The sequence below is a fragment of the Dama dama genome, chromosome 3 (assembly GCF_033118175.1).
Source record: "Dama dama isolate Ldn47 chromosome 3, ASM3311817v1, whole genome shotgun sequence".
NCBI classification, from domain to species: Eukaryota; Metazoa; Chordata; class Mammalia; order Artiodactyla; family Cervidae; genus Dama; species Dama dama.
This window is the reverse complement of record NC_083683.1, coordinates 40623763-40645371: the sequence shown is the minus strand read 5'-3', so window position 1 is coordinate 40645371 and position 21609 is coordinate 40623763. Positions and strand designations below refer to the sequence as shown.

The window sequence follows — 21609 nt, the reverse complement described above, 5'->3', positions numbered from 1 at the left end:
AATTTGCTGTCTGGCTCAGGAAACTCAAACAGGGGCTCTGTACCAACCTAGAGGGGTGGGATGGGGAGGGAGATTGGGGGGGAGGTTCAAAAGGGAGGGGTATATGTTTACCTATGGCTGAGTCATGTTTAGGTTTGACAGGAAACAACAGAATTCTGTAAAGCAATTATCCTTCATTTAAAAGATAAGATTTTTATGAAGAATAAGTGATGTAGTACATGTATTGTTTTAATAAGCACAGTGGCTGGCTCTTAGGAAACAGTCACTAATGGTGGTGTTAGGAAATACGTGGTCATGCAAGAATGCCTGTGTTGGATAAGGAAGGATGTGGTGAAGAAGGAGGCAGGGAGTTTGATTATACTTGTGGTAATATCTATTTAATTCTAAGAGTTAATAGGTTTTGCATACATTCTCTGACAGGGTATTGGAAGAGAAGCAAATACAGTGGTTGGAAGAAAAGCATAAGCTTCATGAACATATCACTGACAGAGAAGAAAAGTATAATCAAGCTAAAGAGAAATTGCAGCGAGCGGCAATTGCCCAAAAAAAGGCAAGTGGTTCTTATGTTTTTACTCCATAGAAACAATTTAATAACTATTTTAGGAGAATAAAATATATAATTAAAACAGACTTTAGTGGTATGTTAAGTTTGATATTTAAACGTGACATTTTGCTGTCAACTTTGCAAAGATAAATTGAGAACATGCAAACTACTCAACAGGTTTATTTCAAAATATGTGTACAAGTCAGTTTTTCAGAACCCACATATGGTTTTCCACAGAGATGGTAGTTTTCATTGATAGTTCTAGACCAGCCCATACAAGGCTCATTTAACTCCTTCACTTAAAATACAGTGTGATTAGGTCTGTTTCAGCTGTGCTTAACCAGTTCTTGTAACGTTGTTTTTGTGGTTCCAGTACTTTTTTGTTTCCAACTCAGGAATATAAGAGCAAGTATCTCCTTACCCCAGCAGAAGGAACTAGGATTCCCCTGGCTTCTGAAACACCTGTGATAGTTCCCACACTCATGATCTTTTTAAAACTTTATCTTTGCAGGCACATTTTCTCCAGAACCTAAAAACTTTAGTCCAGGGCATTATGGAAATAATGTAACCAGGTGATTCATCCAAGTCAGTGGTTTTTACAGCAGCAGACCCAAGGAATGCAGCATAGCCCCGTTAGTAACCATGGCTCACTATGGCAGCAGTTCAGCAGTTATTTTCAGCAAGATTGGCACATGTATGCTGGGTGAAGGGGAACATAGTGAAAAAAACAATCCCACAAATGAGTTGTTATGTCTTCATGCCCTTAGTACTGGCATTGGTGTGAGAAAGTGAGAAGGTCTAAAATGAGAGGAAGGTACTTCAAGACATATACAGACTGGTATCTTAATGTCTATATGTTTATTGGTAAGTGTAGTTGTTCATATTTGCTTAAGAGAACTGTATATCATTTACATATTCTGAATTTGGAAATAAGGACGCAGTTGCTAGTGACTTGTTTATGTTATTAGATATAACTGCCAAATTTGTCCTGATAGTTGGAGTGACAACATGAGAGACCTAAATGTTATTACTTCCCCATTTTCTTGGTTTATGAATATTGCATTTCTCCTTCTTTTATGCTAAAAATAGTATAACAGTGAGATTATAAAACAGTACTTAACTATATAGGAATACCAGTGTTTTATACTGGTATGAATATAAATACTTATGTTGTTTCATTGTGTTTTTCCCCTGAATCTATCACTTCTCTTTCTCTTTCCTTCTGTCCATGTAAGTACTGAGCAGTGTATGGGTATTGATGGGGTTTTAGTGAAGTTATTTCACGGCTTGGGATGATCTCAGAAATCCTACTTACGCCTCCTTGTATTGTTTGAAGCCTAAAAGCATCTAAAGCCAGATTTTAGCTGGAAATCATTAGAAATTACAAGGGCTGATTTTATCTTTCACAGAAAAACTTTCATGTTGAGGCTTTAGAGATAAGTATCTTAGAGATCAGATTCTAATTATTGAGGTTAGGTTGGGTTGACTTCCTTTGGAGCAAAAGTGACATCCAGTGGTGAGACAGATTATAAGCTAATCATAGGTATACCCGAAAGAGGGGAGAAGGTGGTATTTTAAGAAACTTGCAAAATAACCTTTGATCAGTATTGACCTAGGATAAATGTTTTTTTTTTTTTTTTCTTTTTTAATTTTTATTATTATTATTTTTTTTTCCCAGTGGGTTTTGTCATACATTGATATGAATCAGCCATGGATTTACATGTATTCCCAATCCCGATCCCCGCTCCCACCTCCCTCTCCATCCGATTCCTCTGGGTCTTCCCAGTGCACCAGGCCCGAGCACTTGTCTCGTGCATCGCACCTGGGCTGGTGATCTGTTTCACCATAGATAGTATACATGCTGTTCTTTTCAAATATCCCACCCTCACATTCTCCCACAAAGTTCAAAAGTCTGGGATAAATGTTTTTCCTACTGAAATAACTGCCAAATGATGGGTATGAATATAGTAAATACCTATTTTACTTTTAAAAATCTAATCTGTGGATTATGATTTTAAGTTGTACAAAGTTGTTAATTCAGTAAATAATTATGACCCAGAGCTGTCCCATTACGTGGAACACTACCCTGTAGGCTTACAACTGTACCTTAGTTACAGTGAAAAAACAGACAATAAATGTGACATGGGAATACTGTCAAAAAAGTATTTAAGTATATGTAATTTTAGGGCTGGAGGATCTTGGTATTCAGATAGATTTTTGCAGATTAGGAAACTGAAGTGGTAGGTAGCCAAGATCACTTGACTAGTTAGGAATGCCATGACTGAAATCTGCATCTTTCTATTCTTAATTCTGTGTTTTTTCTGCATTGTTACTCTTTTCATTTCTCCCTTTCTTTGATTTCAGATACTCTACTGCTCTTCTCTTCATTGTAGCCATAATGCATATAAGTCTTATTTCCTGTGGCAAAACAGTCACTATAAAATTAATTTCTTTAACTCAGACCCTTTTCCCATTCAAATTAATGTTTCTGTATGAAAATTTTGGCTATAAGATAGCATAAAGAGGATTCATAAAATTGCAGCAGACTTTTAAAATTTCTTTAGATGACAAAAGTCACAACTTTCTTACATGGTAAGACTTAAAACAGGTCAAATATGTATTAACTCTAGAGCAGAAATCATAATCCTGTGAAAGGTTCTTATAACTGGGGAGTAGCAGCTTGATCTTTTTTCCCACAGGCTAGGTGAGATGGCTCACTGCCATCTGACTGTATTTGTTTACAACTCCAACCTCTTTAAGCACAAAGCTTATGTCATTTCTGGTAAGTGACATTACATGAAGATGTAATGTTAATGTGTAATGATATTTTGTTGTGTTGATTTGTTTGGAAAAGCTTGACCAGGTATCTTAAGTTGGAATGCCCTTCTGTAATTGATGACTTCTCTGTATGTTTTCCTCACACGTTCTTGAAGTGTGAGTATGAAGAGCAATCTCTTGGCATGAGGACAATGATTTGTACTTTTCCTTTTGAGGCACTTGAATTAACTTGTGACTTTTATTCTAAGGTATATGTCTTTGAAATAATTCTTGGTTAGAGGTTATGAATGGTTTAGAAAAAGAAATGAACTGTAGTCTTAAAGTTGTAAAATATCTATTGAATATGTTTTGTGGCCTGGCATTATGTTATACACTGAGCAGAACATAGAAGCCATGATTAATTCCTGTCCTTGTTGACCATATAATCTAACTGGAGAAATAAAATAACATGCAATACCTAAAGAATCTATTAGTCACTTCCATGTGATCTGTATGGACACTAAAGTTTGAGAACCACTCTCCTAGAGAGAAGAAAGCTTGAAAGCAGCCTAGTTAGAAGGCTATTACAGTAATCTTAAAATGATGTAAGAGGTCTGGAATTTGGGCTTGCAGTATAGAATGAAGGTGAAGGATGACTCCTAAAAGTATTCCAAAAGAAAAAAAATTACTATTACAGTGCTAAATAAGAAAGAGGAAAATAGGAAGTATTTTAGCTGTGAGAGGATATAAGAGGAGTTGTCATAATGGAATAAAGAGCATGTGTCAGTTGGGTACAAAGAGAAGATGTATTTGACTAAACACATGTCCAATATAAACTGATAACAGTGCATCCATGTAGACAAGTCCTGGACTCTTAAGTGAAGATATTGTGTAGGTAACCAGAAATAATGGAACATAAAGAATGAAGATCAGTAATTCAGATTAGAAATGTATAATTAGACCCTTCAAATTTCAGGAATGGCTGAAGAATAAAAGGACTATGAACTAAGTTGTCTGAGAAAGTAGCTGATTTAGTAGAGGAATGATCAGATGGTCATAGACGTAGAAGCTATAGTATGTTGTCATATAAGCCACAGGAAAGAAAGATATCAAAGATAAACGCTCATAATTGTTGAAAAGAGTTCATTGAATTTGGCTAGAATGTGGTAAAAGGAAAACTTTAGCTTTGAATCTTGCATCAATATTCTTTTGATTTGTCTTTTACTCTTTTGTGTTGTAATGTTTATAACACTAAGGCATCCATTTGATTGTCCTGTGATTGTATCAGACTAAAATCAAAATTAAAACCATTTCTTACAGCCACTTTCCCCTCTGGGCTTTGATTTCTTTCAGTGGAGCACCATTCTTCCAATCACTTATGCTTCAAACCTGTGGTTCAGCCTGAGGGCTCCCTTTTCCCACATCTAGTCAATCCCTGTATTAGTTTCCTAGGGTTGCTATAACAAATTACTACAAATTAAGTGGCTTAAAGCAATAGAAATGTATAATGTTATAGTTCTAAAGTTAGAAGTCCAAAACCAAGGTGTCAGTAGGGCCATGCTCCCTCTAGGGGCTCTGGAGTAAAGGTCTGCTCACATGGTGTTCTCTCTGTGCGTCTTGCTGTGTGTCCAGATATCTCCCTTTTTATAAGAACACAAGTCAGTATTGGATTCAGAGCCTACTCTCATCTTATCTCTACCCTTTTTTCCAAATAAGGTCACTCTGGAGTGACCTTCCAGCACCAAGAACCAATTACCTAATTTTCTGGACACCAACTGGGTGTCTAACTATTCAGTTAAATTCTGACACTACATCAGATTCCACAGATTAAAGGGTTCAGTCTCATAAGACTGCCTCCATGTCAACTGCCAAGTTCTCAGTCATCTGCACTGTGACCAATGACTATAAATTGGGGTCCCTATAAAACCCCTGCCCAGGTTCTATGAACATTTTATTTCTATTTCCTGGTTTATTATACTACGACTCAGGAATAGCCAAATAAAAGAGATGTATAGGGCAAGGTATAGGAGCAGTGAGGCGTACCACCCTCCTGGCAAAGAGTGCACTCACTGTGCTGGCGGCTTTCCGGGGGTCCTTGGTAAGCGTTTTATAGGTGTCAGTCTCCGGTATCCCAACTCCCAGAAGTTGAGAATGGGAGGTGGGAGTAGGGCTGAAAGTTCCTGCCTTCTTACCACTTGGTTTTTCTAGTGACTAGTCCTATTTTAAGACTATCTAGGGATCCCATCCTAAGTTATCTCATTAGTATTAACTCAGATATGATTGAAAAGGGCTGATTATGAATAGCAAAAGATGCTTCTGTCACTCAAGAAATTCCATGAGTTTTAGGAGCTCTCTGCCGGTAACCCAGGAAAAAAGACCAAATACATTTCGTTTTCTATCACAGTCACATTCTGAGTAAACATAAGTAGTATGGAGACACTCTTCTACCCAATACAGTCACTAGAGCCTGTGAATTCTTCCTTTATAATATATCTCGCATTTTCCCCACCTCATTTATTTTTATTCCTATTGCTAACATCTGAGCTCAGACTCTTCTCTACACAGTTCCTCTGTGTTCATTTAGTCAGTTTACTCAACATATTTATTGAGAACCTGCTGTATGCTACGTATTGTTTTATTTGCAGAGATATACAAATAAAGACTGTACTAAGGAGCTTATATGGTAGTGGATGGGTGACATGGGGTAAAGAATCAAATAAATACATGTCAGGTGAAGCTGTGTGCTAAGAGGAAAACTAGTGGGGATAGAGGGTGGTGTTTTATATAGGTGAGCAGGGAAGGCTCTGATAAGTAGCACTGTGCAGAGACCTGGAGGAAAGAAGGGAGAAGTCATCTTTTGTTTGTAGGGGAAGAATTGTTCCAGAGGGAATAGAAAGTAAAAGGTGGAGGCAGGAGTTGACTTGGTATGTTGAAGGAATACAAGAAGGGAGACCTGATTAGCTGGAATGGAGAAAAGTAGGAGGAGGCTAGGTCATGTCGGGCTTTTTTTTGCGTTTTATTCTGAATAATAGGAACACACTAGAGAGTTTTGAATTGAGAAATGATATAATCTGAATTATATTTTAAGAGAATTTCTGCCTGTTGTGTAGCAGGGTAAAGAGGACTCAGAAAGACCACTTTTGCATAGTCCAGATGAGAGCTGTAGAGAACTAGTAGTAGACTGATGGTAAGATTCTGGATACATTTTTAAACGTGGAGCTTACAGTGGTTATAGGGTATTAAGGAGATATATCAAAGGTGACTGACATGTTGGGCTTGAGTACCTGGTTAAAGTAGAATTGCTGTTTACTGACATGGGAAAGACCTTGGAAGGGGCAGATTCAGGGGTAAAACAGAGATGCCCCCTTTGGACACATTAACTCTTTGAGATGCCCACTAGACTTCCAAGTGGAGACATTAAGCATTCTGGTGAATATATGAATCAGAACTTCCAGGAATAGGACTGGGCTGGAGATAAAGATTTGGGGCTCACCAATGTGTAAATGATATTGAAAGCAATGGGACTAATGAGGTCACCTAGAAAGTGAAGGAAGACCAAAAAGAACAGATTTGAGGATTGAGTTTTGAGGAATTCCAAACTTTAGAAGTTGGGAAGTCAAGGCAGAGTGGCCGGTATGATAGGAAAAGAACCAATAAAGTATTGGATGCCAAATGAAGAAAAATGCTTCAAGAATAATTAGCCATGTGAAATGACATTCATCAGATCAGATCAGTTGCTCAGTCATGTCCAACTCTTTGCAACCCCATAGACTGCAGCACACCAGGCTTCTCTGTCTATCACCAACTCCCGGAGCCTACTCACACTCGTGTCCATTGCATTGGTGATGCCATCCAATCATCTCATCCTCTGTCGTCCCCTTCTCCCACCTTCAATCTTTCCCAGCATCAGGGTCTTTTCCAGTGAGTCAGTTCTTCGCATCAGGTGACCAAAGTATTGGTGCTTCATCATCAGTCCTTCCAATGAATATTCAGGGTTGATTTCCTTTAGGATTGACTAGTTGGAGCTCCTTGCTGTCCAGGGGACTCTCAAGAGTCTTCTCCAACACCACAGTTCAAAAGCATCAATTCTTCAGCACTCAGCTTTCTTTATAGTCCAGCTCTCACATCCATACATGACTACTGGAAAAACTATAGCTTTGACTAGATGGACCTTTGTTGGTAAAATAATGGAGCTTTGTTGGTAAAGTCTGTCACTGTTGCCACTGTTTCTCCATCTATTTGCCATGAAGTGATGAGACTGGATGCCATGATCTTAGTTTTGAGTTATAAATGTTGAGTTATAAGCCAACTTTTTCACTCCTCTTTCACTTTCTTCAAGAGGCTCTTTAATGTCAATGAAAAATTAATCAGTCAATATAAGAAAGAATTGTAAAATTTCATTTGAGACAAATTTGAGGATAATAACCAAAGAGCATCTCAGAAAGCTTTGAGAGCTGTTTCCCTCATTAGAAGTCAAGATGCAGTTTATTTATTTTTTTTGAGACAAAGAGTTGTACATTAAATGACATATTGTTGACAGTTTACACAATCCAGAATTAAGCACCATTGTTATATGGGTCATGTGACCCCTTACAAGATCAAGAGGGAATGTTAACTTTCAAGGAGTTGTCTTGTTGATGCTAGGAGAATGTTGCCATTTATGGTTGAGCAGATATTCCTGCTGATGGAGGAGGTTTTGTCAATGCATAATGACAGATACACAGAGGAGAGGAGGCCAAAGGCAGAGAAGAATTTTTATGTTTAAATTTTTCTTGTCTTCCCATAATGTGAACTTTATTTCACAATGGTAAGATGATAAAATAGTAAGATGAAGACAATTTATTTGGCTATGTGAGTATTAAAAAGAAAACTAGAGGAAAACAATATAATGGGAAGGACTAGAGATCTCTTTAAGAAAATGAGAGACACCAGGGAACATTTCATGCAAAGATGGGCACAGTAAAGGACAGAAATGGTATGAACCTAACAGAAGCAGAAGATATTAAGAAGAGTTGGCAAGAATACAAAGAAGAACGATACAAAAAAGATCTTAATAATCTGGATAACCATGACGGTGTGATCTGTCACCTAGAACCATACATCCTGGAGTGTGAAGTCAGGTGGGCTGTAGGAAGCATCACTGCAAAGCTGGTGGTGTGCTTAAGTTGCTCAGTCATGTCCAGCTCTTTGTGACTCCCATGGACTGCAGCCCACCAGGCTCCTCAGTCCATGGGGATTCTCTAGGCAAGAATAAGGAAGTAAGTGTAAGTGTTAGTCGCTCAATCGTGCCCTACTCTTTGCGACCCCATGGACTGCAGCCCACCAGGCTCCTCTGTTCATGAGATTTTCCAGGCAAGGATACTGGAGTGGGTTGCCATTTCCTTTTCCAGGGAATCTTCCCAACCCAGGGATCAAAGCCTGGTCTTCTGCACTGCAGGCAGATTCTTCACCTACTTGAGCTACAAGGGAAGCGGTTTGCTGTGGCTTCCTCCAGGGATGTTTCCCAATGCAAGGACCGAACGCAGGTCTCCTGCATTGCAGGCAGATTCTTTACTGTCTGAGCCACCAGGGAAGCCCAAAGCTGGTGGAGGTGATGGAATTCCAGCTGAGCGATTTCAAATCCTAAAAGAGGATGCTGTGAACGTGCTGCACTCAGTATGCCAGCAAATTCGGAAAACTCAGCAGTGTCTGCAGGACTGGAAAAGGCCAGTTTTCATTCTAGTTCCAAAGAAGAGCATTGCCAAAGAATGTTCAAAGTACTGCACAGTTGTACTCATCTCACACGCTAGCACGATCATGCTCAAAATCCTTGAAGCTAGGCTTCAACAGTACATGAACCAAGAACTTCCAGATGTTCAAGCTGGATTTAGAAAAGGCAGAGGAACGAGAGATCAAATTGCCAACATCTGTTGGATTATTGAAAAACCAAGGGACTTCCAGAAAACATCTATTTCTGGTTCATTGACTACACTAAAGCCTTTGACTGTGTGGATCACAACAACTGGAAAATTCTGAAAGAGATCAGAATACCAGACCACCTTACCTGCCTCCTGAGAAAACTGTATGCAGGTTCAGAAGCAACAGTTAGAACTGAATATGGAACAACAGACTGGTTCAAAATTGGGAAAGGAGTGCATCACGGCTGTATTTTATCACCCTGTTTATTTAACTTATATGCAGAGTACATGATGCACAATGCTGGACTGGATAAAGCTCAAGCTGAAATCAGGATTGCTGGGAGAAATATCAATAACCTCAGATATGCAGATGACACCACCCTTATGGCAGAAAGCAAAGAGGAACTAAAGAGCCTCTTGATGAAGGTGAAAGAAGAGAGTGAAAAAACTGGCTTAAAACTCACCATTCAAAAAACTAAGATCATGGCCTCCAGTCCCATCACTTCATGGCAAATAGATGGGGAAAAAATGGTAATAGTGACAGACTTTTATTTGCTTAAGCTCCAAAATCACTGCGGATGGTGACTGCAGCCATGAAATGAAAAGATGCTTGCTCCTTGGAAGAAAAACCTATGACAAACCTAGACAGCATATTAAAAAGCAGAGACATTACTTTGCCAAAAAAGGTCCATCTAGTCAAAGCTATGGTTTTTCTAGTAGTCATGTATGGATGTGAGAGTTGGACCATAAAGAAGGCTGAGTACCCAAGAATTAATTGATGCTTTCCAACTGTGATATTGGAGAAGACATCTGAGAGTCCCTTGGACAGCAAGGAAATCAAATTAGTCCATCCTTAAGGAAATCAACCCTGAATATTCATTGGAAGGGTTGATGCTGAAGCTGAAGCACCAATACTTTGGTCACTTGATGCTGGAAAAGATAGAAGACAGAAGGGGACAACAGAGGATGAGATGGTTGGATGGCATCACTGATTCAATGGAACATGAGTTTGAACAAGCTCCAGGAGATGATGAAGGACAAGGAAGCCTGGCGTGTTGCAGTCCATGGGGTCACAAAAAGTCAGACACAATTGAGCGACTGAACAACAATCTTGTAATCATTGTTGATGGCTTTGTCCAAAGTTGTTCCTGCGGAATATTAGGTATGCAGGTCTGATTGAAGTAGAACATAGCTTGTCCAAGGATTTTTGTTGTGAAGAACAGAGAACTGACTCAGATTGTGGGAGCAAAGGCTTCTTCTAAGAAGAAATTATAGGATGATTCAGTTGCAGGGAAAAAACTGATGATGTGGGAGAAAGAGGGCAAATGAAGGGACGATGTGTTTTTAGTAGGCAGAAGGGCATTAGATTCAGTTCAGAGGGGGAAGGGATTGGGACACGGTGTCTCTGTTGTAACTGGAAAGATGACAAAATATTTAGTTGTAAATTCCTGATAAATTGATGGATATAATGGGAATGTGTGGAAATTCTCTACTGATTACTGCTATTTTCTCAATGTGAAAAAGAATCTGGGTCACCAGCTCAGACCGTGAAGAGTGGAGGTCTAACAGATTTGAGGAGAGACAAGAAGTTGTGAAAGAATGAGTTTGGGAGAGTGATTGGATTAGGGGAATTAGTAGAAATCCCAGGTACTGCTCTGGGGCCCATTTGACACTGTTTAGTCACTGAGTCATGTCTGACTCTCTGGGACCCCATGGACTATAGCCCACCAGACTCCTTGTCCTTTGGATTTCCCAGCCAAGAATAGTGGAGTAGGTTGCTATTTTCTTCTCCAGGGGATTGTCCTGACTCAGGGATTGAACCCTTGTCTCCTGCTTGGCAGATGGATTCTTTACTACTGAGCCACCTGGGAAACCCCATTTGAAGTTAGTGCTGGTTAATTTAAGGTAAGACCAGTCAGCATAATTTTGTGTATGTGTGAGTACACGTGTGCGTGCCCGCTGTATTTCAGTTGCTATAGGTCCAACTGTGCAGTCAGTAAAGTCGTATTTAACTAAGGTCAGTTTCTCCAGGTGAGTTTGAAGAAGGAGACTTGAGTCACGATAATGAGGGTTCTATGAAGAAATTAACGTTAGGGTCTAAGGCATTCATTGAGTCTACTGGTCAACCAGCCATGCAGCTCTTTTATAGCATTCTTACTCAGTTCCTGGCAAAGAAGAGTCCTCAGTAAATGGCTGTTTTTACAGTGATGAGGATAACAGTGTCATGACTCCTATCTTCAAGAAGCTTATCTCCAGATTTGCCTCTTAAGAGGCAAACTTCAGAGCCCATCTTTTACATTGATGCCATATTAATCTTTTCAAAACAATGCTTTTACCCATCAGTCCACTGCAGGAGAACCTTCAGGGGAATCCATATTCTTATAGAATTACAGATTCTTCTTATTCAATTCTTACCCTTTCTAAAAAGCCTTTTCTCATGTTTTTGTCCTTATTGATTGGAGTTCCCTCAGAAATCCCTACAGTTTGTATTAACTATGATTAAAATAGAGCCCAATTAAGTGGGCACTCTGTATATGTGTGTGCGTATAAATATACATAGTTGGTTAAGATTTCATGAAAGTGAAAAAAGTTGTATTTTGCTACAGTTTAAATGAGAAGTAAAAATGGAGAAATATAACTAGAGTTTAAGATTAAAGTTTTACATAATCATATAATAATGAAGTATTAAGCATTTCCATCTTTAAAATGTCTGCTGATAGTTGAACTAAAATACCTAAAAGGAGCATATGCTTTTGATAATAACAGACTAGGAAATATGTGGATCAGCTCTCCACATGAGAACTAGAAGAAGCAGACAAAATATTTTTAAAAATATCCCCATGAAGGGCAGTGAAGAATTAAGAGGCCAAGATCCTGTAGAGATAGGAAACCTAGAGAGATGAGCACGACATTTGGCTGCTTTTCCCTTAGAGGAAACAACCAGTTCTAGAAGAGAGAGCTGAGAAGTGAAGCAAAGCTTTTGACAACCTCATAGGGGAACAAAAATCAGAGTTCAGAATCTGCTAGAGAGATGGTCTCAGGTCTCAGTCCACTAGTGCTTTGGGTTGACATTGTGAAGGAATATACCCTTGGCCTAAGAGTGAACTGAGAATAGCTTGGTCCTTGCAGGTATTGAAGTACAGCTTCAGATAATCTGTCCTTATAACTATTTTAAATTAACCCCTATTTGTTAGTGTTCCTAGCTGTCTGCCAGAAACAAGTATAAATCTTTTCTAAGGGAAACTAACATTGTAAGGCTTCAAGTTACTTTCTCAGTTTTTAAATGATAATATCTGTCCCTAAATAAAAAATAAACATAGACATCACTGCACATTTATTGGAGTGACTAAAATCCAAAACACTGACAGTATCAACTGCTGGTAAGGATATGGAACAATAGGAACTTTCATTTATTACTGGTGGGATTGTAAAATGATACAGCCATTTCGGAAGAATCTTTGGCAGTTTCTCACAAAGCTGAAACAGTCTGGCCATACAGTCCAGCAATCACGCTCCTAAGTATTTATTCAAACGAGTTGAAGACTTAGGTTCTCACACACACACACACACGCACGACACTGTGCACAAACTGAGAGCAGCTGTGTTCATTATTGCCAAAACTTGGAAGCAAGAAATACGTCCTTAAGTAGGTGCATGGTTAAAAAAAGCTGCTATATCCACACAAGAGAATATTATTCAGTGATAAAAAGGAAGTGAGCTATTAAGCCATGCAGAGATATGGAGGAACCTTAAATGCATATTACTAAATGAAAAGAGCTGGTCTGAAAAGACTGTTTACTATGTGATTTCAAATACATGTCATTCTAGAAAAGGCAAAACTATGGAGACAGAAAAAAAATCAATGGTTGCCAGAGTTTGTAAGGTTAGGGAGTAGGGATAAATAGGTAGAGCACAGGGAATTTTTATGGCAGTGAAACTATTTTTGTACAATGCTACAGTAGTGGACATGACTGAACAATTACACACACACACACAGTAGTGGATACATGACATTATGCATGTGATAGAACCATAGAACTGAGCAACACAAAGGATGACAGTGAAAACTGTGGACCTCAGTTAATAATAATGTATCAATATGGCTTCATCAATTTTAACAGATTTCTGTTAATAATGTTTAAAAATAGCTGCATGAGGAAATAGCACTGAAAATCAAGAGAAGTAACAACCAATGTAAGCACACCCCCACGGGGATCCAGGAAATGGAGTTACCAGACGTAGACTTTAAAGTACCATGTTGTGTATGCTCCAAAGTAAGTGCTTGAGAATTGCGCCAGAAAACTAGAAGACATTTTTTTGTTTTAAATGGCAAGTTGAGAACTAAAAAAACACTGAATTAACTGAATTATGAACTCTATGGGTAGATTTAGCAGAAATCAATGAAGAGAAAATATGCAATAGAGAGAATTTAACTTGACAAGGCTGATCAATCTGAAAAGATGGTGAAAAAATCGATTCTCTCCAGACTCCTTATAGGTAGGTAAGTAAATAAACACGAATGGACAATATAATGGGCCCTGGTAGCTCAGGAGGTAAAGAATCTGCCTGCAGTGCAGGAGACCCGGGTTCAATCCCAATGAAAAGGGGGATATCACTATGTATCTTATAGATATTAAAACAGAATATTATAAAAACAATTATGTTAATAATGCAGTTTAGGGTGAACAAATTCCTTGAACATCTCAATAAAACTAATACAAAAATTAGGAAATCTAAATAGTCCCGTATCTATAAGAGAAATGCAATCGTTAATTTAAAACCTTCCATAGAGGGGGTACTCTTTTGCCCCCTTCTGATGCCTATGTCAGAAGCTTTCTCTATCTCCTTTATACTTTAACAAAACTTTATTACACAAAAGCTCTGAGCGATCCAGCCTCGTCTCTGGCCCCGGATTGAATTCATCTCCTCCGGAGGCCAAGAATCCCATGTCTCATCGTTCAGCAACAACCTTTCATCTTGGGGGCTTGTCCGGGATCGTTCAGGACAAGATGGGCCTGATAATCTATGTGAGCCTACTTCTGACTCCAGAAATCCTGAGTCTGCCGTTGATCCTCAAGACAATGCCTTCCTGTCCTGGGCTCACTCCTATGCTGCATTCCACAGTCTAACTGCTGGGTCTGTGGAGCACTCCCCTCTTCATCAATGAAAGGCGTCCCATGGTGGACATCTCCACTTCAAGGAAAGGACTTTCTCCAAGTCTGCAAATATCTTCAACAATCGCATGTGATGCCTCTTCTTAAACTGATGACATTCAACAACCTTAAGATGGACTGATGTAACTATGGACATAATGTGACATTTCATTTTGATTTTAACTTGGTTTAATGACTATTTTGCCTTACATCTGTAACTGTCTAATGGGTTTTCTAACCATCTAAAAGCTTTTAATTTACAAATAGTTGTCCAAGCTCCTATGAGTGCCACAGCCTCCTCCAACTATTACTTGGAGCCCCTGGATCAGACATCCTCACTATGAGGATTAGGAGAATATGTTGCCTCACCAATTTAGGGACAACGCCCCTTGTCAGCTCGGAAGCAGTTATGGAATGAGAACGACGCCACTTTTCCCTAAGCAACATAATTCTCCTAAAAGGAAAGGGGGGAATGAGAGAGTCATTTCCTAGGCAGGTTGATAAGAAGTCTAGGGGTCCCCAAGGAGAGAGAGGTCTGGGATATTCAAGGAGGAAGAAAGGACAAACTTTTTTACTTTTTTTCTCTACATTCCTTAGGATTATATAACAATAATGTATCCTGCCTGAGGGCAGTCTTTGGATTAAACCCTCTGGCTAATTCTGTTATTTTAAAACATAAATTGTGGGAGTAGGTCTGGTCTTTACAAGGATGTGTCCTGCCTGAGGACAATCTTTGGATTAAACCTTCTAGCCAACTCTGTTATCTTAAAATGTAAATTATGGGAGTGGGTCTGGTGAGGTCTTTGCAACCTCCAGACATTCTTTGGATTCATTGGAGAGTATATAACTCCATTGCTAACACTAGCAAGGGGGTACTCTTTTGCCCCCTTCTGATGCCTATGTCAGAAGCTTTCTCTATCTCCTTTATACTTTAATAAAACTTTATTACACACACACACACAAAAAATAAAACCTTCCATAGAGAAAATTTGATACTTGTATAATAAAATTATTACCACAGTAAATCTAGTTAATAGTTAACATCCATCACCGTACATAGCTACAGAATCATTTTTCTTGTGATGAGAACTTTTAAGATAAATCTCTTAGCAGCTTTCAGATATGCAATGCAGTGTTATTAACTATAATCACCATGCTGTATATTACATCCATAGGACTTACTTATTAACTGAAAGTTTGTACCTTTTGATCTACTTTACCCGCTTCACCCATCCCTCACTCCCTGCCTTTGGCAACTGCCCATCTGTTCTCTATATCTTTGAGCTTATGTTATTTTAAAGATTCCATGTATAAGTGAGATTACGTGGTAGTTTTTCTTTCTCAGTCGAGTTTATTATACTTAGCAAAATGTCCTCAAGATCCATCCATGTTGTTGCAAATGGCAAGATTTTCTTCTTTATTATGGCTGAATCATATTCTAATGTGTGTGTATCACATTTTCTTTATCCATTTATCCATTGATGGACACTTGCTTCCATGTCTTGGCTATTGTAAATAATGCTTTAGTGAACATGGGGTGCATATGCCTTTTCAAGTTAGTATTTTTGTTTTTCTCAGATAAATATCCAGAAGTGGAATTACTGGTATTTCTATTTTTAATTTTTTGAGGAATCTCCATACTATTTTCCACGTGTGCGTGCTTAGTTGCTAAGTTGTGTCAGACTCTTTGAAACTCCATGCACTAGATAGCCCACCAGGCTCCTCTGTCCATGGAATTTTCCAGGCAAGAATACTGGAGTGGTTTGCGATTTCTTCCTCCAGGAATCTTCCAACCCAGGGATCAAACTCATGTCTCCTGTGCCTGCTGCATTGGCAAGCAGATTCTTTACCACTGAGCCACCTGGCAAGCCCACTGTTTTCCACAGTGGCTGCACAATCCCACCAACAGTGCAGGAGGGTTCCCTTTTTTCCACCTTCTCACCAACAATTGTTTCTTGTCTTTTTGAGAATATCCATTCTAACAGTTGTGAGGTGATATCTCATTGTGGTTTTCACTTGCATTTCTGTGATGTTTAGTTCTTTCTTTACATAGACAACAAACAGAAAATAAAATATTTAAATCCATTTATATTAGCATAAGAAATACAAAATACTTAGAAAAAAATCTAATGAAAGATATGCAAGTCTACACTGAAAATTGCAAATATTGCTAAGAAGAACTAAAGACCTAGCTAAAGGGAAACTATACCATGTTTGATTTGAAAGACTCAATATTATTAAGATGTCAGTTCCTCTCAAACTGACCTACCAACTGAATGCAATTCTAATCAAAATTTCAGTACTTTTCCTTGTGGAAACTAGAAAGTAGATTCTAAAATTCATATGAAAGTACAAAGGACTAGAACAACCAAGGCAATCTTGAAGAACAACAACAAAGCTGGCGGACTTAAAGGATGTGGGGTCAATTGGTTATCCTTAACCCAACCTAATTAGATAAAAATGAACCACAGACCCAAATGTGAAGGTAAAAAATAAAACTGCTAGAAAAAAGCTTGAGGAGAAAATCTTAAGATCTTGGGATAAGTAAATATTTCTGAAATAGGACATTAAAAAAAGAACTAATCCTAAGAGATATGATTGATAAATGACATAAAAGTGTCACTTTTTTTTTTTTTTTAATAAAATGACACTCTTAAGAGAAAAAATATTTCCACACACTGGGAGGTCAATCTGCCACACATATATCTGACAAAGTATTCATATTCTGAATATGTAAAGAATTCCTACAAATAAACAGATTACTCAAAATATTTTCTTAAACAGGGAAAAGACTAGGACAAACATTTCATTAAAAAAGGATATCCAGATGGCCAGTATGCATAAAAAGATACTCACCCTCATTAGATAACAGGAAAATGCAAATTAAAGGTATAGTGACATATTATTCTATTCCACCAGAGTAGCTAAAATGTTAAAAGACTGACCATACCAAGTGTTGGTAAGGACGCAGAGCAGTTCGAACTCTCATATATTGCTGGTGGGCATGTGATTAATGGGCTTTCCTGGTTGCTCACACGGTAAAGAGTCCGCCTACAATGCAGGAGACCTGGGTTCAATCCCTGGGTTAGGAAGATCCCCTGGAGAACCCACTCCAGTATTCTTGTCTGGAAGATCCCATGGATAGAGGAGCCTGGTAGGCTGTAGTCCATTGGGTCACAAAGTCGGACACGGCTAAGCATGCACACAAGATGTGATTAATAATTTGTTAGAACCACTTTAGAAAACTGCCAGTTTTACTAAAGTTAAAACATGTGTATTCTGTATGACTCATTCCTGAATATATACCCAAAGAGAAATGAGGACATATATCTACCAAAAGCATATTCAGCAGTGTTCATAAAAACTTTATTCGTAGTAGCTTCAAGCTAGAAGCAATTCAAATTGTTATCAAGAGGAGAATGGATAAAATATGAGGTATTTGTAAAATGGATAATGGCATAACAATAGAGAACTGTGATATGCAATAAACATGACTTAATCATAGAGATGAAATGTTGAACAACAAAAAATCAAGAGATGGAAGTATATACACTGTATGATTTCTTTGATGTGTGTGGGTGAATAAATAGAGTCCCGAATCACCTGTCAATACATTAATATATACTTATGTTAATAAAGGACAGAAAAGTGGTTTTAGTGCCAGGGTAGGCAATAAGTGAACTCTGCCTGTAAGCAATACCATGAATAAATCTCCCAGTATTGAGTAAAAGAAAAAAGCCATCTGTAAAAGAATGTGCACTATGATTCTGTTTGCATGAAGTTCAAAAACAGGCAAAACTAAACTTCAGCTTTAGAAGTGGATTGGTTGTTTATGTTTTTGGAGGACAGGGAGGGTGGAGATTGAAAGAGGGAAGGATAGGGGCCCTTCTGGTACAGCAGTGCTCTTGACCTGTGAGGTGACACCTGCGTTTGCTTTGTGGTTTTACATTCTGCTCTACATTTATATTCTGCTCATTCTTTAGTAAGCTTGTTATCCTTTAGTAAAGAGTTAGAAACCAAAAACCTGAAGGTCTATAGCTACTGAGTGAGTGTCAACATTTATAGGTATTTTTCTATTTTTTAAAAAAAGGCAAACTTTTTATAAAATTAAAAAGGTATTACCTTTTTTCATTTACTTGTTTTGCATTTTACATAGATTTTTCCATATTATTAGAAAATTTTCCCTTTAGAAAGGCATGTTTTCAAACTGAGATGCATCCGTAATCAGTCTTAGCTGCCTGATCCTTTAATTTACAACTTTGGTAGTGATTTATCAATTGCAAACTTGCTTTTAATTTTAAATTTATAGTTATTTTAAACCCACGATATCTTCTGGGAAAATGAAGAGCTCATGATTATCAGGTGACAGGCAAACTCATTAGTAAAATTTGACTCCTTCCCTTCTTAGAATTTTTATTTGCACAATTTCCTTATTGATGCTAATTTTCTGGTTTGGCATTTATAATAGTTCTGTTTGTTACATTGAGGGTATGAGCTAGATCTCTGCATTATTACCTTTGCAATTTTCAATAAGCATTGTATCCACTGATCTTTACTCTGATTATTCACTGAAAATACTCATCTCTAAGTAAAATTTTTTTGGTGAGTAAAATATTCACTATATAGCTTTGTTCAAATAGGAGAGTATGTGTTACCATACTTGTTTCTTTTTTTTTTATTTTTAGAGAAAATCTCTGCATGAAAACAAACTGAAGAGACTTCAGGAAAAGGTAGAAATCTTAGAGGCAAAGAGAGAAGAATTGGAAACAGAAAATCAGGTGTTAAATAGGTAATATGTTTGTATGTATATATGCCCCATGTGGTATTTTGATGTTATAGAACTTTGTTTCTGAGTATAATGTACTTGGGTTGCTTTTAAAATATAAATTTAAAACAATCCTAAAACTTCATTAGACTCCTCATTCATTATCTTTGCTATTTTTTTTCTCATTGAATGTTTCTTAAACGAAAAGGTCTTTAACATATGCATTTCTGTTTTGTATGGTTGAGACTGACAGGAAGGTCAATCCCTGGCTTTGGTAGCCAGGAGTGGTGTAAATCCTTGATGCTGAGACAAGACAGTTTAGTGATTACAAACTCTAAATTGTGGCCACAACTTTGAATCAAGGCTGTTTTTTAATGTTTTGGTATGGAAAATATTATTGGGCAGTAGTTTCTGGTTCTTATTTATAGCCAAGCACAACTAATAATCTGTATCATTAGCATTTTTGAGCAGAGATTTACCATTTTTATTTAGTAGTAGTGGCATTGTATGACCCATGTGATTTAAGTTAATAAAATCTTTTCAATTTCAGCTAATTAGTGGTAGTCTTCAGCATTTAGACAGTATCAGACTTTTCTGTAATGGAAGTTGCCTGTATGTCAAGCAATGATGTTTTAACAATGTGCACTGGTCTTCTTGGGTATAATTAGTACTAAAATGTGAACAGTTGTGTGTGGTTTTTTTTTTTTTTAGAACATCCAAGAGGTTTCCAGATTGTGCAATAAATGCCAGTTTTACAAATACTTTCTGTTCCAAAGTGAGAAGCCACCACATTCATTCTAAAACAAAATTCAACTTATTATTTCAAAATTAATCGTTGTGGAGGAGGTGTTATCAATTCAAGAGTGGGCAGCTATGGCACAGATCATCTAGAACTTTAAATGGTTTTGAAACTATATTTGATTACTTGTGATATTAGGAAATTAATGTCCAAAAAGGTGGTGATCTGTGAAGGCCTGAAAAGTTTTTTTTTAATCCATGTCATTTTCCCTTAGGTTGGGTAGCTTTATCTTTGTCATTAGGAACATTAAAAAAAAAATAGGACAAAATAAATTAGCTATGTTTGACCATATTTCACCTACAAAATTCATAATATTCAACCTTGTATTTTCTCTATTTCTATTTGATTTCTGAAGTAAAATAAGGCACCCCCTTTTTTTTTAAGGAGTCCTTGTAGTTTGAAGATTCATGGGTTGGGGGAATAGAATTAAAGTAAAAATATCAATGTTTTTAATCTCTTAATTGTCAAATAAAACTTTAAGTTGACAGCCTACAGGGCCAACAATAACACATGTAATTAAGATGTCATGTTTCTGTTTATCTTTCTAGATAAACTGAATTTTATGTATTATATATAGGTAAATCTTACAACTTAAAAATCCTTCCCTCCCAATTAAAATAATGTTCTGTGACTCATACTGCTCTTCAACAGAATATAACTGTATTAAGCAACAGAAATGCTTTTCCTTTTTAAGACAAAATGTTCCATTTGAAGAGTATACAAGGCTTCAAAAAAGACTAAAGGATATACAGAGAAGACATAATGAATTTCGAAGTTTAATTTTGGTTCCTAATATACCTCCATCAGCATCCATCAATCCTGTTAGTCTTCAGTCATCAACTTTGATTCCAGGCATGGAACTGTCCTTTCCTCCTCACATGCAGGTATGGGCATTTATTTTAGGAGAGCAAAGTTAGATAGATACTTCTGTAAGTTTCACCTGTTTAAATAGTCAAAAACCTAAATCTTTACCAGAAAAATTGCTGAGAGGCATAGTGGATTTGAATCTATCCTTCAGTGATGATGCTAGGAGTAAAGTCTCCTACTGGGCACCTGAAAGGAAGGAACTGATAAAGTCTTTGAGTAAACTGTTGAGTTTGTAGGTTACTCATGTAATTCTGATTATTACCAACATTTATGCAAATGTACTATGCGCTTTCCATACAATATTTTATTTAATCCTAATGAAAAATGCTTTGAGGGAAGGTATTAGTATTCCTAGTTTGCAAATGAGGAAGCTGAGTCAGAGAGGTGAAGTGACTTGTTCAAGGTCATAACTGAGAGCCGAGTTTCAAACCTAAATTTGTTTCCAAAACTTGAGTTAGTTTTACTTTATCAAATCCCTGAGATGTTGAGGGAACCAGATTGATCAGATGATTTTTAGAAGATGAACTGTTAATAAGCAATGACATTTTGTAATGTTGTAAGCAAGGAAGATTTTTAATGTTCTAAGTCACTGAATTGTATCTCTGATGAAGTGCTTTGTTTACATAATAAACTTCTTTTAAACTCGTCTTGTTAGAAAGTTGCCACATAAGTACACCTGGGCCCTGCATTACTATTATCTAATTTATTCTGCGGTGAACTTTAAACCTAGAGAAGAACAGACTTTGGGTATTGGCTGAAGGCTACAGCCTGAGGCAGGAGAAGAGGGAGGACTAGTTGGTAGTCTAGACCATGCTGGTGTTCTTAGA

The 21609-nt window shown here is 37.5% G+C and overlaps 1 protein-coding gene across 6 annotated transcripts in view; it reads left to right on the top strand.

Moving 5' to 3' along the window:
* CEP83 (centrosomal protein 83) overlaps positions 1 to 21609 on the top strand; it is a 146889-nt gene that overhangs the window by 124437 nt on the left and 843 nt on the right. For 3 of the 6 annotated variants that reach the window (XM_061125843.1, XM_061125833.1, XM_061125839.1), the window contains 3 exons: positions 421 to 550; positions 19037 to 19140; positions 20610 to 20799. In XM_061125843.1, the coding sequence (XP_060981826.1) occupies positions 421 to 550; positions 19037 to 19140; positions 20610 to 20799 (424 nt within the window). Of the gene's footprint in view, positions 1 to 420; positions 551 to 3243; positions 3327 to 11039; positions 11104 to 19036; positions 19141 to 20609; positions 20800 to 21609 lie in introns of those variants that run through there. The other 3 variants (XR_009689946.1, XR_009689945.1, XM_061125850.1) reach the window with 3 other exon arrangements.